This window comes from Canis lupus, chromosome 19 (assembly GCF_011100685.1).
Source record: "Canis lupus familiaris isolate Mischka breed German Shepherd chromosome 19, alternate assembly UU_Cfam_GSD_1.0, whole genome shotgun sequence".
NCBI classification, from domain to species: Eukaryota; Metazoa; Chordata; class Mammalia; order Carnivora; family Canidae; genus Canis; species Canis lupus.
The window spans coordinates 39,468,403-39,491,766 of record NC_049240.1 but is presented as its reverse complement, the minus strand read 5'-3'; the positions used below and the strand labels follow the sequence as shown (position 1 = coordinate 39,491,766).

Sequence of the window (23,364 nt, the reverse complement as noted above, 5' to 3'; positions counted from 1 at the left end):
CCAGAATGTAGTTATTACAATGAGAAGAAAATATTTCTGTTCATCTCATTATAAAATGTAATTTTAGCAGAGCAATTTATTTAAAAATATATTATTTTTAGAAAACAGTCATCAATATTTGCCATTATTTCCAAAACTCAACTGGTATCTAATGTTGTGATCTAATCAGTTCTAAGTTTCAAACTAGAACTAAATATATAATTCTGTAGTATCCTTAATTTTAAAAAATCTCTCCTGAGCCATTCTCTCCCACTAAAATAATGGATAAATTTCTGCCAGTTGGTCAAATCAGACATTTTTACTTGCCTAAAACCACCAAATAATGACGGAATTAATTAAGCATCTCTGCAAAGATGAATTAGCATGACTTTGAGAGCTAGGGAAATACACTATTTCCTTCATGATACCCAGAGTTCCTGAAATATCCTTTTGTCTAATTGGTGAGGGACACACTGTACCCATCCCAGGGGTGTCAGCCAGACTGCATTTACTGTCTGCTGCCTCAGAGCAGAGTCTTCCAGAAGACACACAGTGAAAGAACTCAAGGACTTCTTGAAAGCAGCCTGTCCAGGAATGCAGAAGTTATAACATAGTCTACTAAAGCAAAAGTGCTCCAAGGCTAGGGAGCACCACAGGGTTCATATTGGGGAGGATCAGCCAGAGAGGGAGTGATTGTTTTAAGAGTTAAATTCAAGATGTTGAAGACTGACCCCAAGTGATTGGTCAGGGAATTACTAGGAGGAATAAAGAAGGACATCTGGATTAGAGTCCATCAGAGGAGAGACTTGAGAGCAAAAGAATTGGTCACAAAAAGCAGACAAAATGGATTTTGTTTTCCTAAGAACGAGTCATTTTCTTGATGCACAAGACTGCCATTTGTAACTGCTTCTAACAATGCCAGCCTCAGCTGGACAGTTTACCACTCCAGCTTGCTGCCTCTCGGAGCTTCTCTCGGGCTGGGCACTGCTGATCAGGTCCCTCTGCCTCCACATGTCTAACAAAGTGCTTTAGAACTATGACACAGGTTCCCATGGCCCACAGCACACAGCTGATTTTAATTTCGTCCTTGTCCAAGACCATGCCAATAAAAATAAGCTTCATATTCCTCTTTATCATACTGAAAAAACTGCAATGCTGTGCAATGAGCTGGTTTTACTGCCTCGGGCAAAATGTTAAAATACATCCCATTTTAATGTAGGTCATCACAGATAAAATATAAAGTGTATACATGTGAGCCAGCCTAAATAACGCTGCTTTACGTGCACATCTTTGTTTATTCCAGATATGCCAATGATAGAGGTCTATCATAGAAACTTCATTCCAATCCATGGAACTGGGGAGGTTCCCAGATGAATCGCATAAAGGTTCCGGGTGACAGCTGCTAATATTAAACTTTCACTGTTTATAGTAACAAATGAACTTAGGTCAATAATTAAAAATTATTTGACTCAGTAATATTCAGAAGTTTTTATTTCTAGTCCGATCTTATTCTTTTCATAATTTTCTTTTAGTGACTATCTAAACTAGCTCAAAGGTGCAGAAGCAAGTAATTTTTCCCAATATGTCAGGAGTCTTGGTATTTTATACTTGCTTGTAATTTTTTCAAAATGGGTTAGGTAAGGGAAAAAGAACTTTTTCAGAAACATATTTTATTGCTTTCAAATTGCTAACCTAGAGGCTTTTTTCCTATTCACAATAAAAGCTATAAAAAGCCATCCTAATGTATTTTTCACTGTGATTTTGCTGTATAAACATGATTGCACCAGGCAAAACCAACAGTTCCCACAGCGTATATTGAAAAGTGCTGATCTTGTGTTCTTACTGCAGCTTAATGAAATGATAAGAAACCCAGGAGAAGGGCATTTCTGGCAGGTGGACCACATCAAGCCTGTGTCCGGTGGAGGAGGACAGTGCTCCCTGGACAACCTGCAGACCCTCTGCACACTGTGTCACAGAGAGGTGAGTGGGGCTCTACAAACCCATGTGTCTTCATCCTGGAACAGCAAGTAGAAAAGTGTGTATATAGGAGTGGGAGGCTGAGTGGATGAATCTGTATCCCTTGTCCGGGATGCGAGATGCCTTTTTTCCCCTCATCACCTGAGTTTCCTCTCGAGGCTGATGTAAGTTCTCAGTCTCAGAGAGAAGAGAAGTAGCTTTCCTTTGAATTCATTTTAGGACAGGAAATTGTCACCACCACCTAGAAGAAAATTAATGTAACTCACACAATATTGAAGAGACCCACACCATCAACTTTAAAGACTACTGACCGGGGGCACTAACATATGTTTGCATTTGCAGCTAATGTTCTAATTTGTTAATGTTCTCTAAAATGTCAGAGAACATTAATAAATTCTTTCTAGGACCAACTCAGTTGAACATGCAACCATTACACTCCTGGCCAAAATGCAAAACCTGTTCATCTTGGCACCCTTTTGAGCAATTACCTGTAGTTTAAAGCAGGAGGGAAAAATATAACAGTATTATTAAACAACTAAGATGAATTTTTAACAGGCCATCTAGCTAAAGGATCTCCTGATTAAAATTTTCTTAGAAAGAAGCATACATTCAATATATAAATTTGTATCTTGCTTTTCTTACAATCATGGCAAGATTTAAACATTTTCCCATGTTCCCATGATAAGCATTCATGTTTATCATCCAAAATGGCTACACATTATTCTACTGAGTATATATATGTCTACTATAGTTTATTTAGCCATTCCCATACTGATCAGCATTGAAGTTGTTTATATTTTCCGTTTACACACTATTCTTTACTTTTGGAGGTTGTTCCTTAAGATAGATTCTCAGATATAAAATCATGGAGTCGGAATCATGTAGTAGGAATTCACCTTCAAGCTGTTTTCCAAAGGACTGTATTCTACTACTGTCTTTCCACTCCGCCGAGGGAGAATAATGGCCTGCCACTATTTTGTTTACCAAAGACACTGAGGTTTTTAAAAAATGCTCATCAGTTATTTACACTTTTGAAAACTGTTCAGATCCTTTGCCAGTGTTCATGTTGTATAAGCACTCTTAGCCTTATTTCAGTATTCACAAATAGAATTTTTACATAAATAGGATCTTGTAATATAAGGGGTTTATTTTGTTTTATTTTTAGTTTTAACCCTCTTTTTTCTCCCCACCCCATCCAACTGGATAACTTCATATTTACATGAACTTCAGCTGGGGAAAAAGTCCTCTGATTCTCAGCTGTGAAAATTATTAGCACATTCAAGCCTATAGGAGAATTAAGAGAGAGCAAAAGGAAAACCCATCCTTTCTATAATCATTTTAGGTTCACATGAGAAATTTTATTTGTGGGGATAGCAGAAGAATTCCATTTTTGATCTACCTCATTTTGTTTTTCTGCATTGGCTTGGGAGTGGCTTCTGAGCCCACAGAATAGGAAGCAGGTAGGCCTTACACACACCCCTTTGTGAGAAATCACAAGACACCGTATATATGCCATCACTTCAATAAGGAGAATCAGGGCATCCTGTAGTCACTGATTGAGGGATTCACAGTCTCACTGGTGAGAAAATCCTTCCCCCAAAGCATCTGGTCCTAAGGGAACTTAGGACCTCAGAGCACTTAGCAGAGCTCCTAGAGTCCTCTGCTTGTGGCTTGGTGTCCACCCTAAGGGCAAAGCACTGGGAAGTGGATGTGATGAAATACAGAAAAGTTTTTGAGATTCTGAAACCAGGACTCTTTTCCTAACAGGTGTACACTTGTATATTTTTTAACTTTTAGAGAACTGCCAGACAAGCTAAGGAAAGAAGCCAGGGGAGAAGACAATATCTAGCATCAAAGCATGGATCAGATATCACAAGATTTTTGGTAAAGAAATGAAGTATAAAAATTTTTAAATGGATGACAAATGGTTTACGTGTGGAGGAACTGAACACATTTTTTTTCATGTTTCTTATATTGAGTGAAAATGTTCAGAGCAAAAATCAAGAATTCAACTTTCCCTTTTATATTATATGCTTTTAGTGTTCAATACCTTTTGAAAGTACTTAACACAAACTGAGACACAATACTAAATATTTCTGTGATCTTCTTGATTTCAGGCAGACTCTCAATTATGTTTCAGTAAGGTTTGGTTAAGCTTTCATTTCCCCCTGCGGTACCGCAATCATGGTATTATGCATAGATTGTATTTGAAAAATATACTCTCAATTACTTGCAAAATGCCACTGGATTAGTATTGGTTCTGAATTGCTATGTGTAGAAGCGGAACACTGGAAAACTGCAAGGGAAATTTTGGAGGCCAATCATTCAAGAATTCGGGGTCAAGTATGAATATCCTGGTTAGTATGCGAGAGAGACTCTTGCTTACTGACTGCCTCCAAAATGGGCTTCGGGTTCACATTTTGAGTGTCACCCTATTTGTTTTATTTCTTAGCAAATTATCCTTATTGAAAAGTTACCTCTGAAAATAAGCTAATTGTCCCTATGGTATTGGTAGACAAATCAGGGTTCTAGCTTACGTAATTGTTTAAAATATTTAAAAACTGAAAACATAAAATGTAAAATGCCCCTTAAACATTTTTCAGTAAGTTTGTTAGTTTATTTTAATGCATAAAACTAGGCTCACTGTCAAAAGCTTCCTTTGTCTCCTGGTTATCATTTTTGTTTCTAAAATCCTGTCTTACTAAAAGTGTATTCCTGGTATCTTTTTTAGAAGCAGTGAGGATGATAAAACACCTTATACTAAAGCATGATCAGATGGAGATATAAGTTTAAAAATACAGTGGTAATGCTAATGTGTCAATGATATTCAAAAATAAAAGCATGGCAATGAAACAAAACCAGGTATAATCCTGCAGAATGTCAGTCATGAGAGGAAAGAGGACTACACAAAATACACGTTCAGGGAAGAATTATATTCATGAGAGGCCTGTTTGTAAATACTGTTTGGGTGTAAATTTCATTTATTTATTTGAGCACTTTACAATTTTAATTAGTACCTGATGTTACACAATGTAGAGGGCTTATTTTTAGAAAGATTATCAGATCATGAATTATCCATCAGGGTTCTTAAAGTTCATAACTATTTTATTGTATGAAATCAAATAGTACTGTTAATTTTATAAATTAGGTCGGGCTTTCTTTTGCCTCCTTTCTGCTTTGCTGGTCAGGCTGTTTGCAGTTTTCTGCCTCATTGCCAGGGTAACCTAGGATTCCTCACAGCTGAGAGCTGAGAAACCGAGAAACCAGCAGGCTGCTTTTCCTCCCGCATGGGGTGTTTGCGAGTGAGACTTAGGTCTAAGTAGGTCAGGTGTCAGTGGCAGTTACCTCTTTAGATTAAACTAAGGTGGCAGTTCTAGGAACAAAGTTCTCAGATGTAGTAAATGAATGATGGTTTGAAATGAAATGACCCATGAAAATGGTCTTTTTGCCAGATTTCAAAATCCCAACCAAATAAAAATACCACTAAAGCATCAAAAAGAATAAAATACTTAGGAATACATTTGACTAAGGAGATGAAAGATATGTACACCAAAACTACCAGACTATGATGGAAAAAAAACTGAAAAAGAAATATGGAAAGATAATTCTGTTTTTATGGATGGGAAGACTTTATATTATTATAAAAAAGTCCATATTACCCAAAGAAATATGTAGATGCAGTATAATCCCAGTAAATATTCCAATGGCATCTTTCATAGAAATAGAAAAAAAATCCTAAAATTTGTTGGAATCAGAAAAGACCCCCAAATAGCAAAGAAATCTTGAGAAAGAAGAACAAAGCTGAAGGAATCAATCTTCTGGATTTCACTATATTACAAAGCTGAGTAATCAAAACATGGTATTGCTATAAAAACAAACCCATAGATCAATGGAAGAACATAGCAAAAAATAAAACCATGCATATATCTTCAACTGATTTTTCTTTGTTTCTTAAAAATTTATTTTATTGGGCAGCCTGGGTGGCTCAGCAGTTTAGCGCCACCTTCAGCCCAGGGTATGATCCTGGAGACCAGGGATCGAGTTCCATATCGGGCTCCCCGCAGGGAGCCTGCTTCTCCCTCTGCCTGTGTCTCTGCCTCTCTCTCTCTCTCGTTAATAAATAAATAAAATATTTTTAAAAAAGATTTATTTTATTTTAGAGACAGAGAGCACAAGGGGAAGGGCAGAGGGAGAGAGAGAATCCTCAAGTAGACTCCTCCCCCCTGAGCATGAAGCCTTATGCCAGGCTCCATCTCCCAAACCTGAGCCAAAATCAAGAGTTGGCCATTTAACCAACTGAGACACCCAAGTGCCTCCACCCTTTTAAAAAAATTTAGAGTCAACTGACTTTCAGTCAATGAGCCAGGCTATATAATGGAAAAAGGATAGTCTCTTCAATAAATGGTGATGGGAAAGCTGGACAGCCACATGCAAAAGAATGAAACTGGACCCCCTACTTTATACCATATATACAAATCAACTCAAAATTGATTAAAGACTTGAATGTAAGACATGAAACAATAAAACTCCTCGAAGAAAACAGGAAACATTTAGGTCTGAGACAGTGGCTAGGAAGACCATTAACTTACCTCCCTCCACAGACACAGCAAAACTATACCTGCATATAGAGCAATTCCTCCTGCAGAAGAAATGACTGATTGAACAGCTTCTGTACAACAGAGGTTAGAGAGACCATGTGGGGAATAGCAGGAGAAACAGAGACATGGTAATGATGGGAAACCCAACCCTGATGTAAACTGCAGTGGGAAGGGATAGCATGGAGGGACCCATGCTGGGGCATGGGGAAAAAAGCAGCAGTTCACAAGGCAACTAGATTATCACTGAACTAACCCTAGAGTATTCAGCAAAATTGAAAGAACTTCTAGAACTTTATCCAAAATCAGAGGTGCGAGTACCACTGCTTATATTCAACCTTCACCTTGACGGCATAGACAGGCCCTAAGTTCCAGCACTCTAGCCAGCCTGACGCATTACCAAATACCAGGCCCCTAGCCCACACCAGCCTGACATCCCCCTAAGGCGGCCCCCACACACACATATCTGACCAAGCTCCAGTTGTCCACCAACGTGGGCCCAACACAGTACACCCCAGGTCACTCTTTTAGTGTGCCCATTACAGCTGCAGCCAACTAACCAAGATAATACAGGCACAAAGCACTCCAGGACACCCCAGGCCTCCACCTATTTTAGCTCCAGCCAATTCACCAGGGCCCACTGTGTGGAGTGCCCTGGGGCCCCTAGGCCACACCATCCCTCCAGGATGCTCCAAGCACAAAATTCCCTGGGATCACCCAGCCCATGCCCTCTTCAATTCCAGCTATCCCATTAGGGCACTCCTTTGTGGAACACCCAGAGACCTTGCTCTATGTCTGCTTTAGCTCCAGCCACCTTACCTGAGGGGCCCTAGTTTACACTGCCCAGGGAATTTTCTCAGACCACACCCCCTAACCAGCCAGCCAAATCCACCAGCCATACACAGAGTCTACACCAGGGATATTTCTATACAAGTCCAGTCATCCAGAATGGGAGAGGTGGCTGTTTTGCCTAATTCATTCAAACAAACACAGAAACTAAAACAAAATAAACACAGAGGAATATCCTCCAAACAAAAAAAGAGACAAAACTTAATTGAAATGGTGATCACCAATCTATCTGATAAAGAGTTCAAAGTAGGGTGCCTGAGTGGTTCAGAGGCTGAGCGTCTGCCTTCAGCTCTGGTCGTGATCCTGGGTCCTGGGATCAAATCCTGCATTGGGCTCCCCCTAGGAAGCCTGCTTCTCCCCCTGTCTATGTCTCTTTCTTTCCATCTCTCATGAATAAATAAATAAAAACTTTAATAAATAAAAGGTGCATGGTCTTAAATGCCATCTTTAAAAAAAAAAGTTCAAAGTAATGGTCAAAAAGATGCTTGTCAGACGTGAGACGAGTGGTGGATGAAAGATGGAAGTATCACAATTCCACGTTTCAAGATATACTACAAATCTCTAGTAATCAAAACAATATGGTGCTGACATAGAAATAGACACATAGATCAATGGAACAGAATAGAGAGCCCAGAAATAAACCTACACATATATGGTCAATTAACCTATGACAAAGGAGGCAGGAATATGCAATAGGGAAAAGATAGTCTCTATTAAATGGGTTTCCTCTATTGGGGAAACAGAATAGCTACATGGAAGAGAATGAAACTGGACCACTTTCTTATACCATACACAAAAATAAACAGAATGGATTAAAGACCTAAATGAGAGACCTGAAACCATTAAAATCCTAGAAGAGAGCACAGGCTGTTTTTTCTCTGACACCTAGCCATAGCAACACTTTTCTAGATCTGTCTAAGGCAAGAGAAACAAAAGCAAAATGAACTAGTGGGATTACGTCAAAATAAAAAGTTTATGCACAGCAAAGTAAACCATCAACAAAACGCAAACTATGGAATGGAGAATATATGTGCAGATAATCTACCTATAGGGGTTAATATCCAAAATGTATAAGCAACTCATATAACTCAACACCAAAAAAAAAAAAAAAAATCCAGTAAGAGATAACTTGAAGAGACATTTTCCTAACGAAGACAATACAGATGCAAACAGACATATAAAAAGATGCTCATCACTAATCATCAGGAAAATGCAAATCAAAACCACAATGAGATAATACTTCACATCAGTCAGAATGACTAATATCAAAAAGACACAAAATAACAAGTGTTGACAAGGATGTGGAGAAAAAGGAACCCGCATGCACTGTTGGTGGGAAGGCAAACTGGTACATTCACTATTGAAAATAGATAGAGGTTTCTTGAAAATTAAAAATGGAAATAACATGATTCAGTGATTCCAGTGCTATGTGTTTACCCAAAGAAAATAGAAACACAAATTTGAAAAGATCTATGTGCCCCTGTGTTTACTGCAGCATAATTTACAATAGCCAAGATATGGAAGCGACCCATACTGATGGAGGGGTTCCATCAGTATATGAATAAAGAAGATATAGATCTAAGATATAGATATACAATGGAATATTACTCAGATATTAAAAAAGAACGAAACTTTGCCATTCCTGACAATATGGATGGACCTAGAAGGTATTATGGTACATTATATAAGTCAGAAAAAAAAAGACAACATATATTTTCACTTATATATGAAATCTAAAAAACCAAACCAAAACCAAACAAACCAGAAACAGACTCTTAAATAGAGAACAAACTGATTGCTGCCTAAGGAAGAAAGAGGCAAAATACATGAGGGGATTAAGAAGTACAAACCTCCACTTATAAAATAAATTACGGAAATGGAAAATACAGCACAGGGAATACTGTCAATAATAATAATAAAATAATTTTGTATAGTGAAAGATGGTAACTACACTTATTGTGGTGTGAACACTGCATAATGTATTGAACTGATGAATCACTATGTTGTACATTTCAAGCTAATATAACATATGTCAACTATACTTATAAAAAAAGAGGAGGTGAGCTCCTTGATAGCATTCTTGACTACGTCTTTTGCATTTGACATCAAGAGCAACAAAAGCAAAAATAAGTGGGACTATATAAAACTTAAAAGCTTCTATAAAGTAAGGAAACTATCAGCAAAATGAAAAGACAACCTACAAAAAGAGAAAATATATTCAGTAAGAGATTAATATCCAAAATATATAAGGAACTCATGCAAATCAACACCAAAAAAAATTACCCAATTTAAAAATGGACAGACCAGAATAGACATTTTTCCAAAGAATGCGTAAAATGGCCAGTATCACTAATCATCAAGGAAATGCAAATTGAAACCACAATGAGATACCACATCACGCTGGTCAGATTGACTACTATCAAGATAAAAGATAATAAATGCCAGTGAAGATGTGGAGAAAAAGGAACCCTATGTACTATTGGTGGGGATGTAAATTGGTAATTTTCCACTATGGAAATGGGTTGGTTCCTCAAGAAACCAAAAGTAGAACTACCATATGAGACCACAATCAACCTACTCCATATATATCCAAAGTGAATAAAACCACTATCTCCAAGAAATCTCTGTACACATTTCTTGCAGCTTTATTCAGAATAGTTAAGGTGTGGAAACAACCTAAATGTCTGTTGACAGATAAATGGATAAAGAAAGTGTAGTAGGTGTCTATAATCAGTATTATTCAGTTTTTAAAAAGACAAATCCTGGAGGGGTTCCAAGATGGCAGCATAGGAAGAGATCTTGGGCTCACTTCCTCCCATGGACACACCAAAGTTACAGACACATATAGACTAATTCTCTCCAAAAAGACCAAAAGACCAAAAAAAAAAAAAAAAAAAAGACCAAAAGACTTATAGAACAGCTACAACACGGGGCAGAAAAAAGAGAAACCCAACTAGGAACTAGTGGGAGGGGCAGAGAAGTGCTCTTGCCAGCACCACCCCCCCCCACCTGACCAGTGCATCAACCCACAAGAGGGAAGGATATCACAAACTCACAGCTCCTCTCTGAGGAACAAAGGGTTTGAGCTCCACATCAAGCATCCCATCTGTGGGACCTACACTGAAAAGAAAAGCCCCCAAAACAACTGTCATTGAGATCAGCAGAACTAAGGTCCAGGAGAGCCAGAGGACTGTAAGAAAGAGATTCTGCTCTTCAAGGACTGACACACAGACTCACTTGCTACAAGTCCCAATGCAGAGGCAGTAGTTTGAGAAGAAGCTGGGCTCTTTCTTAGGGAGCATACCAGAAGGGGAGGGGTTGAGTATAGATCTCTGCAAAGAGAGGTGCTGGCAGATGACTTTTTAATTTTTTCTCCTTCCTTGCTAGCCCTGTGCTGGCCAGTGCCATTTTTGGTGCTCATCATCTTCCTTATTCATGCCACTTCCTCATTAGTGTGGTTCCCCCCATGTCCTGTGGCCCTGCCCTACCAGATCCAGCCCAATGCTTATCCATCATGCCTGCACCCCATGAGACCTGACACGTGGACTCAACCCTAACAGTGCTCATCCACTAGGATGAGCTCATCCACTAGGACAGTGCTCATCCACTAAGGCCCCCAACCCACCAGTAGGTTTATCCAAGGCCAACCCAACTCCATGGGAGACCTTGCTTTGCCACATCCACTAGATAAGCTCTCCCCAGTCTGGTGCTTATCCACCATGGTCTACAGCCAATCAGACCCAAAAAAGTGAACACACTCTGCATAGGCAATACTTCTTGAACATCTGGCACTGGCTCAGGGTGGGGGGTTGGGGTTGTATTTCTTGGCTCCACAGGACTGTAACATTCAAGAAAGAGAGAGAGAGCTTGGCAGGCTTCCACCCCAGGGCATGGCATAAACAACAGAGTGCAACATCCCCAGTCTTCCAGTGAGTACTTTCCTTCAAGTCTGAGAGAGAGAGAACTTCTTCCCTAAATATACACAAATAAACAAAGAGCCAGACACAGGAGGCAGAGGAAGATAATCCAAATGAAAGAAACAAGACAAAACCTCAGAAAAATATATTAATGAAATGGAGATAAGCAGTCTACTTGATAAAGACTTCAATGGAATGGGCATAAAAGTTGTTCACTAAACTCAGGAGAAAAATGAATGAACACCATAGATCTTCAACAAAGAGGGACACCGGGTTGCTCAGTGGTTGAGCATCTACCTGCAGCTCAGGGCGTGATCTTAGAGTTCCGGGATTGAGTCCCGCATCCGGCTCCCTGTAAGGAGCCACTTCTCCTTCTGCCTATGTCTCTGTCTCTGTCTTTCTCTCTTTCTGTGTCTCTCATGAATGAATAAATGAAATTAAAAAAAAAAAAAGATTTTTAACAAAGAGACAAATATAAGAAACCTATACACATAAGTTACAGAGCTAAAGAATATAATACCCAAACTAGAGGGGTTCAACAACAGACTAGATGAAAAAGAAGAACTGACTAGCAAACTGGAAGAGAAAGCAATGGAAATCACACTGGACAGAGCAGCAAAAAGAACAATAATTTTTTAAAAAGGAAGATTCCTTATGGGAACATTAGGACAACATCAAGTGTAATATACACATTCACATTATAGGGTTCCTGAAAGGAGAAGAGAGAATGGGCCCAAAAAAAATTTTTAAAGAAATAGTACCTGAAAACTTCCCAATTTAATTTAGGGAAGGAAACAGGTATCCAGGTCCAAGAAGTCCAAAAACTCCCAGATAAAATGAACCCCAAGATATCCATACCAAGACACATAAATGCAATGGCAAAAGTTAAAGAGAATCTGAAAAGCAGCAAGAGGAAAACAACTTTTCATGTAAAGGCTTTCAGCATATTTCTAAGCAAAAACTTGCAGGCCAAAGGAGAGTGGCACGATATATTCAAAGTGCTGAAAGGAAAAAAATTCCAATCAAGAACTCACTACTCAGCATGGTTATTCATAATTAAAGGAGATATCAGGAGTTTCCAGGGGTACCTGAGTGGCTTAGTCAGTTGAGCATCCAACCTTGATCTCAGTTCACATCTTGATCTTGACATCATGAGTTCAAGCCCTATGTAGGGCTCCATGCCAGGTGTAAGGCCTACTTAAAAAAATAAAAAAAAAATTTTAAATTTTTTTTAAAAGTTTTCCAGAAAGAAAAAGCTGAAGAAGTTTATCACCACTAGATTGGCCTTACAAGAAATGTTATAGAGACCTCTTTGAGCTGAAAAGAAATTGTATTAATTAATAACAAAAAAAAATAACAAAAATAAAAATCTCAGTGGAAAAGATAAATATATAGTAAAGGTAATGGATCAATTATTTATAAAGGAAGTATGAATATTAAAAACCAAGAGTAGTAAATTTAAATTACAATAATTAGGTAAGGGATATATAAAAAGATGTAAAATTTGACATCAAAAATATGAATCATTAGGAGTGAGTAAAAATATAAGGGTCTGGAATGTATTCAACCAACTGTTGAAAAACCAACTGTTATATACCTAGGATCATGTGTGAGACTCATGGTAACCACAAGGCAAAAATTCACAGTAAATACAAATGCACAAATGAAAATAAGAAAGGATTCTAAACCTCATATCACACTAAAGCCATCAAACCCAAGGTAAGAAGGAAAAAAGGAAGAGTGAAGAACTATTAAGCCAGAAAACAATGAACAAAATGGCACTTTGCAGAATGGAAATAGGTACATACTTACCTACAATTCTTTTAAATATAAATGGACTAAATATTCCAATCAAAAGACACAGACTGGCTCAGTGAATAAAAATACAAGACCTATCAATATGCTGCCTAAAAGAGACTTTAGAAGGCACACTAAGACTGAATGAAGAGATTGAGAAAGATATTCCATGCAAATAGAAATGAAAAGAAAGTTCATGCAGCTATACTCATACCAAACAAAATAGACTTTAAAACAAAGATTAATAAAGACAAAGAAGGGCATTTCATAATAAAGGAGTCAATCCATCAAGAATATATAATGTTTACACACACACGCACATACACCCCATAAGATCAACAAAATATATCAAGCAAAAATTAACATAACCAAAAGGAAAAACTGACAACAATGCAATAATAGGGGATGTTAACATCCCACTTACATCAGTGAATCAATTAACCAGACAGAAAATCAATTAAAAAAGTTAACCATAAATACACATTTGACCAAATGACCAAATGTACTTAACAGATACATACAGAACAGTCCGTCCAAAAGCAAGAGAATACACATTCTTCTCAAGTGCACATGGGACATTCTCCAGGATAGATCACATTATTAGGCCACAAAGAAACATTCCAGTAAATTTAAGAAGATTGAAATCATAAGCACCATCTTCTCTGACCACAATGGTATGAAACTAGAAATCATGTACAAAAAAAAAAAAAAAAAAAAAACCTGGAAGAAACATCAAAATATGATGGAGATTAAACAACACACTACTGAACAACCAGTGAGTCACAAAAAAAAAAAAAAATCAAAGAAGAATTCTCTTTCTTTTTCTTCAAAGAAAATTCTTCTTTGATTTTTTTTAAATAATGAAGACAATTGTAAAAGATAGGACAGCCCAGAATCTTTAGGATATAGCAAAAGCAGATTTAAGAGGGAACTTCACAGCAATACAGCCTTACCTCAAGAAGCAAGAAAATTCTCAAAAAAATATATACACCAAAAGGAACTTGAAAAGTAAGAACAAATAAAGCTTAAAGTTAGTAGAAGGAAGGAAATAACGATCAGAGTGGTAATAAATGAAATAGAAACTTAAAACAAAAGAAAATATCAATGAAGGGGTGGTTTGGGGGCTCAGTTGGTTAGGCATCTGACCCTTGATTTCAGCTCGAGTTTTGATATCAGGGACTTGGGATCAATTCCCACTTCAGCTCCATGCTCAGTGAGGCTTCTGCTCTTTCTCCCTCTCCGTCTACCCCTCCCCCTGTTAACATGCTCTCTTTCTAAAATAAGTAAGTAAATCTTTTTTTAAAAAATATTATTGAAACTAAGAGCTGATTCTTTGTAAAGATAAACAAAATTCACAAACCTTTATCTAGAGTAACCAACACAAAAAAGGAAGGGTCAAATAAAATCAGAAATGAAAGAGGAAAAGTTACAACTGATACCACAGAAATACAAAGGATCATAAAAGATGAACAATTTCACATCATCAAACTGGACAACCTAAAAGAAAGGGGAAAATTCCCAGAAACATGCATCTTCTAAGACTGAATCATAAAGAAACAAAATTTGAAGAGACTGATTACTAGTAATGAGATTAAATAAGTAATTACAAAACCTCCCCAAAAAACAAAGGTCTAGGACCACATGGCTTCACTGGTGAATTCTACCAAACATTCCAAGAAGATTCAGGGCAGCCGGGTGGCTCAGCGGTTTAGCTCCGCCTTCAGCCCAGGGCCTGATCCTGGAGATCCAGGATCGAGTCCCATGTCAGGCTCCCTACATGGAGCCTGCTTCTCCCTCTGCCTATGTCTTTGACGTGCTCTCTCTCTCTCATTAATAAATAAATAAAAATCTTAAAAAAAAAGATTCAATACTTATCCTTCTCAAAGTCATCTAAACAACAAAGAGGAGAGGAGGGAATGCTCCCCAACTCATTTTATACAGCAAGCATTACCCTGATATTAAAACCAGATAAAAATAACACCAAAAAAAGAAAATTAGAGGCCAATATTCTTAATGAACATTGATGCAAAAATACTCAACAAAATATTAGCAAAAAGAATTGAACAATACATTAAAAGGATTATATACCATGATCCAATGGGATTTGCTCCAAGGATGCAAGGTTGTTTGAACATCTGTAAATTTTTTGACGTTATACACCACATTTACCAAATGAAAGGCAAAAATTATATGATCATCTCAATAGATGCAGAAAAAGAATTTGACAAAATTCAACATTCATTTATGATAAAAACTCCCAACAACATGGGAATATACCTCAATGTAAGAAAGCCTATATGAGACAAAACCATAGCTAACTTTATACTCATTGGTGAAAGGTGAAAGATTTTCCTCTAAGATCAGGAACCAGATAAGGATACTTACTCCTGCCACTTTTATTCAACATATTTTAATTCCTAGCTACAGTAATTGGATAAGAAAAAGAAATCAAAGTCATCCAAATTAGGAAGAAGTAAAACTGTCAATATTTGTAGATGACATGTAGATGACATAAATAGAAAACCATGAAGACTCCACCAAAATACTGTTATAACTAATGAATGAATTTGGTAAAGTTGCAGGATACAAAATCATTATACAGAAATCTGTGGTGTTTCTAAATAATAATAATGTACTATCAGAAATAGAAATTAAAGGGGATCCCTGGGTGGCTCAGCAGTTTGGCGCCTGCCTTTGGCCCATGGCATGATCCTGGAGTCCCAGGATTGAGTCCTGTGTCGGGTTCCCTGCATGGAGCCTACTTCTCCCTCTGCCTGTGTCTCTGCCCCCACCCCCCTCTGTGTGTGTGTGTGTGTGTGTGTGTGTTTGTGTGTGTATCATGAATAAATAAATACAATTTAAAAAAGAAAGAAATAGAAATTAAGGAAATGACCGTATTTATAATTTCACCAAAAAGAATAAAATACATAGCAACAAATTTAACCAAGGAGGTGAAAGACCTATAAACTGAAAACTATGAGATACTGATAAGGAACAAATAAACTGAAAGATATTCTGTGCTTATGGGTTGGAAGAATCAATATTGTTAAAATGTGGGTGCCTGGGTGGCTCAGTCAGTTAAGTGTCTATGTCTGCCTTTGGCTCAGGTCATGATCCCATTGTCCTGGGATCGAGACCCACATTGGGCTCCCCACTCAGCAGGGAGTCTGCTTCTCCCTCTGCTGCTCTTGTGCTTGCTTGCTCTCTCTCCCTTGCTCTCTCCCCCTCTCTCTCCAATCAATCAATAAAATCTTAAAAAAATATATTGTTAAAATGTCTATACCCCCACCAAAGCAATCCCCATAAAAATTTCAGTGGCATTTTTCACAGAACAAACAACTCAAAAATTTGTATAGAACCACAAAAGATCCCCAATAGCCAGAGCAATCTTGAGAAACAAGAACAAACATGGAGGTATCACAAACCCTAATTTGAAACTGTGTTACAAAGGTATAATAATCAAAACAACATTGGCGGGATCCCTGGGTGGCGCAGCGGTTTGGCGCCTGCCTTTGGCCCAGGGCGCGATCCTGGAGACCCGGGATCGAATCCCACGTCGGGCTCCCGGTGCATGGAGCCTGCTTCTCCCTCTGCCTGTGTCTCTGCCTCTGTCTCTCTCTCTCTCTCTCTCTCTCTGTGACTATCATAAATATAAATCAATCAATCAATCAATCAACCAACATTGGCATAAAAATGGACACACAGATCAGCTGAACAGAAGTGATACCTCATAAATAAATAAACCCACATATATACACATAATTTATGACAAAGGCACCAAGAATACACAATGTAGATAGGACAGTCTTTTCAATAAATGGTGCTGGGGAAATCAGACAGCCACATGAAAAGAATAGAACAAAACCGCTGTCTTCTACCATACACAAAAATTAATTCAAAATGGATTAAAGACTTGAATGTAAGACGTGAAACCATAAAATTCCTACAAGAAAATATACACAGTTTTTTACCCCATTCTTAGTAATGCTTTTCTGGTTCTGACTTCAAATATAGGGAAACAAAATCAAAACTAAACAAATAGGGTTACAATGTCTCTGCACAGCAAAGGAAGCCATCAGCAAACTGAAAAGGCAACCTGCAGAATGGGAGATGTTATCTGCAAATCAAATATCCAACAAGGGGTTAATATTCCAAACTATAAAGATAACTCATACAGTTTAACCACCAAAAAAAGCCAAACAGAATATTTTAAAAAATGGACAGGGGACCTGAATAGACATTTTTCCAGAGAAGACATACAGGTGGCTAACCAACACTTGAAAAGATGTTAGGGGGATCCCTAGGTGGCACAGCGGTTTAGCGCCTGCCTTTGGCCCAGGGCGCGATCCTGGAGACCCAGGATCAAATCCCACGTCGGGCTCCCGGTGCATGGAGCCTGCTTCTCCCTCTGCCTATGTCTCTGCCTCTCTCTGTGTGACTATCATAAATAAATAAATAAATAATTTTTAAAAAAGATGTTAGGCATCGCTAATTATTAGGGAAATGCAAATTAAACCACAGTGAGATATTACTTTATTATCATCAAAAAGACAACAAATGTTGGTGAGGCTGTGTAGAAAAGAGAGCCTTCATATTCTTTGGACAGGAATGTACATTGCTATAGCCACTATGGAAAACAATATGGAGATTCCTCTAAACATTTACCATAGAACTGCCATATGATCCAGCTGCCCACTTCTTGGTATGTATCCAAAGAATACAAAAACACTAATTTGAAAAGATGTATTCTGATATTTGGAGCAGCATTATTTACAATAGCCAAGATATGGGAACAACCTAAAATGCCTATGGATGGATAAATGCATAAAGAAAGTATTGTGTATATATACAATGGAATACTACTCAGCCATAAAAAAGAGAGAGAGATCTGACCATTTGCAAGCACATGGATGGGCCTTGCGGGTATTATGCTAAATGAAGGAAGTCAGAAGGGGAAAGAAAAAAACAGTACAATGTCTCTCATTTGTGGAATCTCAAACAACACAACACAAACAAACATAACAAAATAAAAGCAAAGATGTAAACACAGAATAGATCGCCGGTTCACAGGGGTAAGGGGATTTAGAGGGTAGGAGAAATGGACAGAGGGTCAGATGAATCATGATGGATGGTAACTAAACTTTGTAATGAGTACAGAGGTTGAATTATATATCTGAAACTTGGGCAGCCCGGGTGGCTCAGCGGTTTAGCACTGCCTTCAGCCCAGGGTGTGATCCTGGAGACCCGGGATCGAGTCCCATGTCGGGTTCCCTGCATGGAGCCTGCTTCTCCCTCTGCCTGTGTCTCTGCCTCTCTCTCTCTCTCTCTCTGTCTCTCTCTCTGTCTCTCATGAATAAATAAATAAAATCTTTTTTAAGACATAAAAAATATATATCTGAAACTTATATAATGTTATATTCCAATTTTACCTCAATGAAGACAGAAGAAATCCTGCCATTTGCAACAACATGAATCTGGAGGGCATTGTGCTAAGTGAAATAAGCCAAAGAAAAATACTGAATAGTACCACTTGTACATGGAGCTAAAAAAATAATTTTTAAAAAACAGAAGGTTGAAAAATAATTACCATGGACAGGGAGGTGGAGGAAATGGGGAGTTTCCTGAAAGGGTACAGACTCTGAGTTCTAAGATGTAATCTTTAACATGGTGACTATACCTGGTAACACTATACTATGTAAGGGAATTTTACTGACAGAAGGACTTCAACATTACCACACACACACACAAAAAAGATAAATACATGAGGTGATGGATGTGTTACTTAACTAAATGGTGGTCATTCTTTCACAATGTATACATCCATCAAATCACCATGTTGTGCATGTTAAATATCTCACAGTTTATCAATTACTTATCAATACAGGAAAAAAAATGCTATAAGGAACAACAAGCATTTGCCACACAGGATGTTGACTGGCCTGTCCCCCTCCCTTCCTGCTGTGTCTCAGGTCTTTGTACGCTGTCTTCCCAAATGTTTTCTACTTTACACCTGTGGGGCACACTGAGAGGAAGCATTCTGGGACTGAATTTTTTTTTTGACGGGGGGGACTGAATATTAAGGTAGAAATCCATCTAATATCAACAACCCAAGAAGGTAAGTCCTGCAGGGCATTTTAAAGAGCTGGTTCTGGGACAACTTGGTGGCTCAGGGGTTGAGCATCTGCCTTTGGCTTGGGGTGTGATCCTGGGGTCTGGGATGGAGTCCCACATTGGGTTCCTTGCAGGGAGCTTGCTTCTCCCTCTTTCTGTGTCTCTGCCTCCCTCATGAATAAATAAAATCTTAAAAAAAAAAAAAAAAAAAAAAAAAAGCTGGTTCTTTCCTCCTCATCAGGATCTGAAAGAGAAGCTGCCTTCTGTTGTGCAAATGGAAGGAAAGTGTCAGGACAAGTGGTGGCCCCTGTGTGTAAAAAGAAGTACAAAGTGGCCTCCAAGGAAGAAGACAGCTGCCACCACGGGAGGTGGTGACTAAGTGAAAACCAGTGGGGCAGGGCGGATATGAAGAAAGGAGGGCCCACCTCTGAAAAGTCTCAGCAGTCACAGCGCGCAGTTTAGGCTTAGAAAAGAGAAGGCTCTGGGTCTACGGAACAAAAATGGGAATTAATAGCTGAAGAATAAGTTGGTTTACAACATGGGAGCTGAGAATATGTCTGCATGGAGAAATGTGGTTTGTCAGTCAGTGAGGCTGTGCCCTGGCTGTGCCTGTGCCTGTGCCTGCTCCTGAGCAGGGTGGCCCGTGCACCCATATTACGAATACCTGGTGTCAAGCTGAGTGACATCAATCTCCGACACTCTGATGACAGACAGAGTTGCTTGCAGCAGTCCCAGAGCCATGGAGAAGAGCTCACTTGGAATCTCTAGAGAAACCTACTCTTGGCATTGATCACAGCCTAATGTACATTTCTTGGGGAGATCTTCCTGTGACACACGAATACCTTTCTATATTTCCTTAACTGTTCATGGGGAAAGGATTTTCTGCCCACATGTCTTACTAAATAATGTTCAGATGTTTGAGTGAAACATTTAAAATACAGTTTCTTTGGCAATAAAAGTATGAAGTACTTTAAATTATATGTCTAAGAAGTCAACATTCTTGAGCTCTTTAGAGTAAAATGGAAAAATTGTGTTTACTTAAAGGGCACAGAATCATGGAGATTGAACATCAGAAATAGGTTGTGGAAATAATCTCTCATTTTCTATTGCATGTTATTAACTTGTCGCTCATTCCATCTTTTATTCTTTGAAACTGGAAAATGTGAACTCGTAATCACTGCAAAAATCTATTTGAATTATCCAACCACGAGAAAAATGTCCCATCTCGTCTCCAGTTTATCGGTTGCTTTATAGTGGTGAGGGTGTTTTGCCACCGTGGTTGTGTTTATATTTACAACTGAGAAATGTTACTGGTACTGAAATGCACTCTGGACTCTATACCGCCTCCCTGCTTCAACAGCTTCTCTCCTAGATCTTTGAAGTTACTGACTTGCTCTGTTTCATTAGTAAATACTAGCTTTTTAAAATAGGAACTGGCATATGAACACCTTAAAAATATTGTTAATTGTTCTGCATGTCCTAAAGTGTTCATATTTACATCTCTCTGCTCTTATAATCTGACTTCCCTATAATGAGTTCTTCATCATCTTACAGAAACACCAAACATCTATATCTGTGATAGATCATGTCTGTTTAAGAATGATCCCAACAAAGTTTTGACTTACTCTACAAAATGAATTTTTAGAGCAGCCTGGGTGGTTCAGCAGTTTCGCGCCACCTTCAGCCCAGGGTGTGATCCTGGAGACTGGGGATCGAGTCCCACATCGGGATCCCTGCATGGAGGCTGCTTCTCCCTCTGCCTGTGTCTGCCACCCCACCCCACCCCCCCGTCTGTCTGTCTCTCTCTCATGAATAAATAAATAAAATAGTTTAAAATGAGTTTTTAAAAACCACTATCCCAGTACCTGACCCTAGCAATTTCTCAGCAAGTGTAGTTTACACAGAGATGCCACACATAAAAGCCCTGTCTTCTTGGCTGTAAAGCCAGCTTGCTACAGTTCACCAGTGGAGCCACCTGTTCAATCGTGCAAAATGTTTCACCCACTATCCACAGAATACTCCCTCGAAGAACTAGCTCCAGCCTCAGCCTTCATCAAATGGATATTTTAAAAGGCATGAAACCACTGGGACTCCATCAAAGTAAAAAGTGTCTGCACAGCAAAGAAACAGTCAACAAAACTAAAAGATCACCTACAAAATGGGAGAAGATACTTGCAAATAACATCTCTGATAAAGGGTTAGTATCCAAAATATACAAAGAACTTACACAACTCTATACCAAAAAAAAAAAAAAAAAAAATCCCAATTAAAAAATGGGTAGAAGATATGAACAGACTTTTCTCCAGAGAAGACCTACAGATAGCCAACAGAGATGTGAAAAGATGCTCAACATCACTCATCATCAGGGAAATGCAAATCAAAGCCACAATGGGATATCACCTCATACCCGTCTGAATGGCTAAAATAAAAAAACACAAGAAACAAGGATGTGAATTAAAAGGGACCTCTTGGCACTGTTGGTAGAAATGCAAACTGGTGCAGCAACTGTGGAGAAGAGTTTGGAGATTCCTCAAAAAAAAAAAAAAAAAAAAAAACTATGACCCAGTAATCACACTGCTGAGTTTTTACCCAAAGAATATAAAAACATTAATTCAAAGGAATACATGCACCCCAATGTTTATTGCAGCATTACTTACAACAGCTAAATTATGGAAGCAAACAAAGTGTCCATAAACTGAGGGATAAAGAAGATATAGTATTTATATTTATATATACTTATATAATGGAAGATTACTCAGCCATAAAAAGGAATGAAATCTTGTATTTTGCTATGACATGGAAAGATCTAGAGAGTCTAATGCTAAGCAGAGTAAATCAATCAGGGAAAGGCAAATAACATATGATTTCACTCACATGTGGAATTCAAGAAATGAAACCAACAAAAGGAAAAAAAAACAGATAAGCCAAAAAACAGACTCTTAACTATAGAGAACAGATGATTACAAATGGTAGGGGGAGGGGTGAAATAGGTGAAGGGGGTTAAGGGCACACATCTTGCCAAACACTGAGTAATATATGGAATGGTTCGATCACTATATTTTACTCTGAACAAATATAACACTGTGAGTGGGTTAACTACACTATAATTAAAATAAAAAATAATAAAAATAAAGCATGAAACATTGCTATGCTGTTATTCTGTTGTTGTTTTTAAAAGCTGCCATTAGGTTTGGGGATGATAATTATTAATACCTCCCTCCCCATATCAAATTGGGAACTGGATAAGAAATGAAGCACAAACTGATAGAATACAAAATATTGGCTTTGAGGCTAATAAAGTAGAATTGGAGATCACGCATGGATCTGCTCCACAGTCAAGGCGACCCTTGTGCCCTCCTGTTTGGTTGGTAGCCTTGGGCAGCCCCCTTGCAGGAAAGTAGGAGCCTAATGTATGGTCTCATCTTGGGGACTGGAGAAGCATCCCTAGGCTTATCTTCAGGGCCTATGTCCTCAGCACATAAAAGTAGTAGAGCAGAAGGCTCCAGTCTTACAGGTTGATCAGAGAGAGGGAAAGGGGCAGGCACTTTTACGCCTATACCTTCTTCTAAATTCTCCAAAGACAAAAGTCCCTCTATCCCCATCAGGGAAGAAGGGACTAAGGGAGTAGAGAGGCAAACATTTCCCCTTCTAGCAAAATGTAAAGTGTGAGACCTTGGTGGTCTCATCACCGTGTACTGTCTTTTGTGGCACAATGACAAAATTAGTTCCTAATGAATGCTATCTTGTCCCTGAAGCCTGGAAGTGGATTCCCTAGTTCCTGAATTCACCCACTGGGCATTGGAAGCCATCTGCCACCCTGATATTGATTCTTGCCCTTTCTCCAGCCTCATGTTCATTCTGTACCCCCGGCCTAGGGCAGCTTCTAGGAAAGTATGACTCACCTTAGGCAGTACTGACATCATAACATTAAGTTTTCAGCTCATGAACACAAAATGTCTTTCCAGTTGTTTATGTCTTCTTTAATTTCCTTCAGCCATGTTTATATTTTTTAGTTTACAAATTTTTTCCCTTGGCCAATTCTTATGTATTATTTTTGATGCTACTGCAAATGGGATTTTCTTAATTTCCTTTCCAGATTGTTCATTGTTAGTGTACAGAAATGTAACTGGGGGATCCCT

The 23,364-nt window shown here is 38.4% G+C and overlaps 2 protein-coding genes across 17 annotated transcripts in view; one reads left to right on the top strand and one right to left on the bottom strand.

Moving 5' to 3' along the window:
• The window catches only part of ZRANB3 (zinc finger RANBP2-type containing 3), a 299,116-nt gene extending 294,506 nt beyond the window's left edge, over nt 1–4,610 (top strand). For 4 of the 5 annotated variants that reach the window (XM_038565063.1, XM_038565064.1, XM_038565062.1 and 1 more), the window contains 2 exons: nt 1,828–1,959; nt 3,754–4,610. In XM_038565063.1, the coding sequence (XP_038420991.1) occupies nt 1,828–1,959; nt 3,754–3,852 (231 nt within the window). In that variant the 3' untranslated portion in view covers nt 3,853–4,610. Of the gene's footprint in view, nt 1–1,282; nt 1,456–1,827; nt 1,960–3,753 lie in introns of those variants that run through there. The other variant, XM_038565065.1, reaches the window with a different exon arrangement.
• The window catches only part of RAB3GAP1 (RAB3 GTPase activating protein catalytic subunit 1), a 144,474-nt gene continuing 122,562 nt past the window's right edge, over nt 1,453–23,364 (bottom strand). For 7 of the 12 annotated variants that reach the window (XR_005374204.1, XR_005374206.1, XR_005374205.1 and 4 more), the window contains one exon: nt 1,453–2,197. Coding sequence is in view for 4 of the 12 variants with exons in the window: in XM_038565073.1 (XP_038421001.1) it covers nt 2,135–2,197 (63 nt within the window). In the remaining 8 variants the exon portion in view is untranslated. Of the gene's footprint in view, nt 2,198–12,405; nt 12,515–23,364 lie in introns of all 12 variants that reach the window. The other 5 variants (XR_005374209.1, XM_038565074.1, XR_005374202.1 and 2 more) reach the window with 4 other exon arrangements.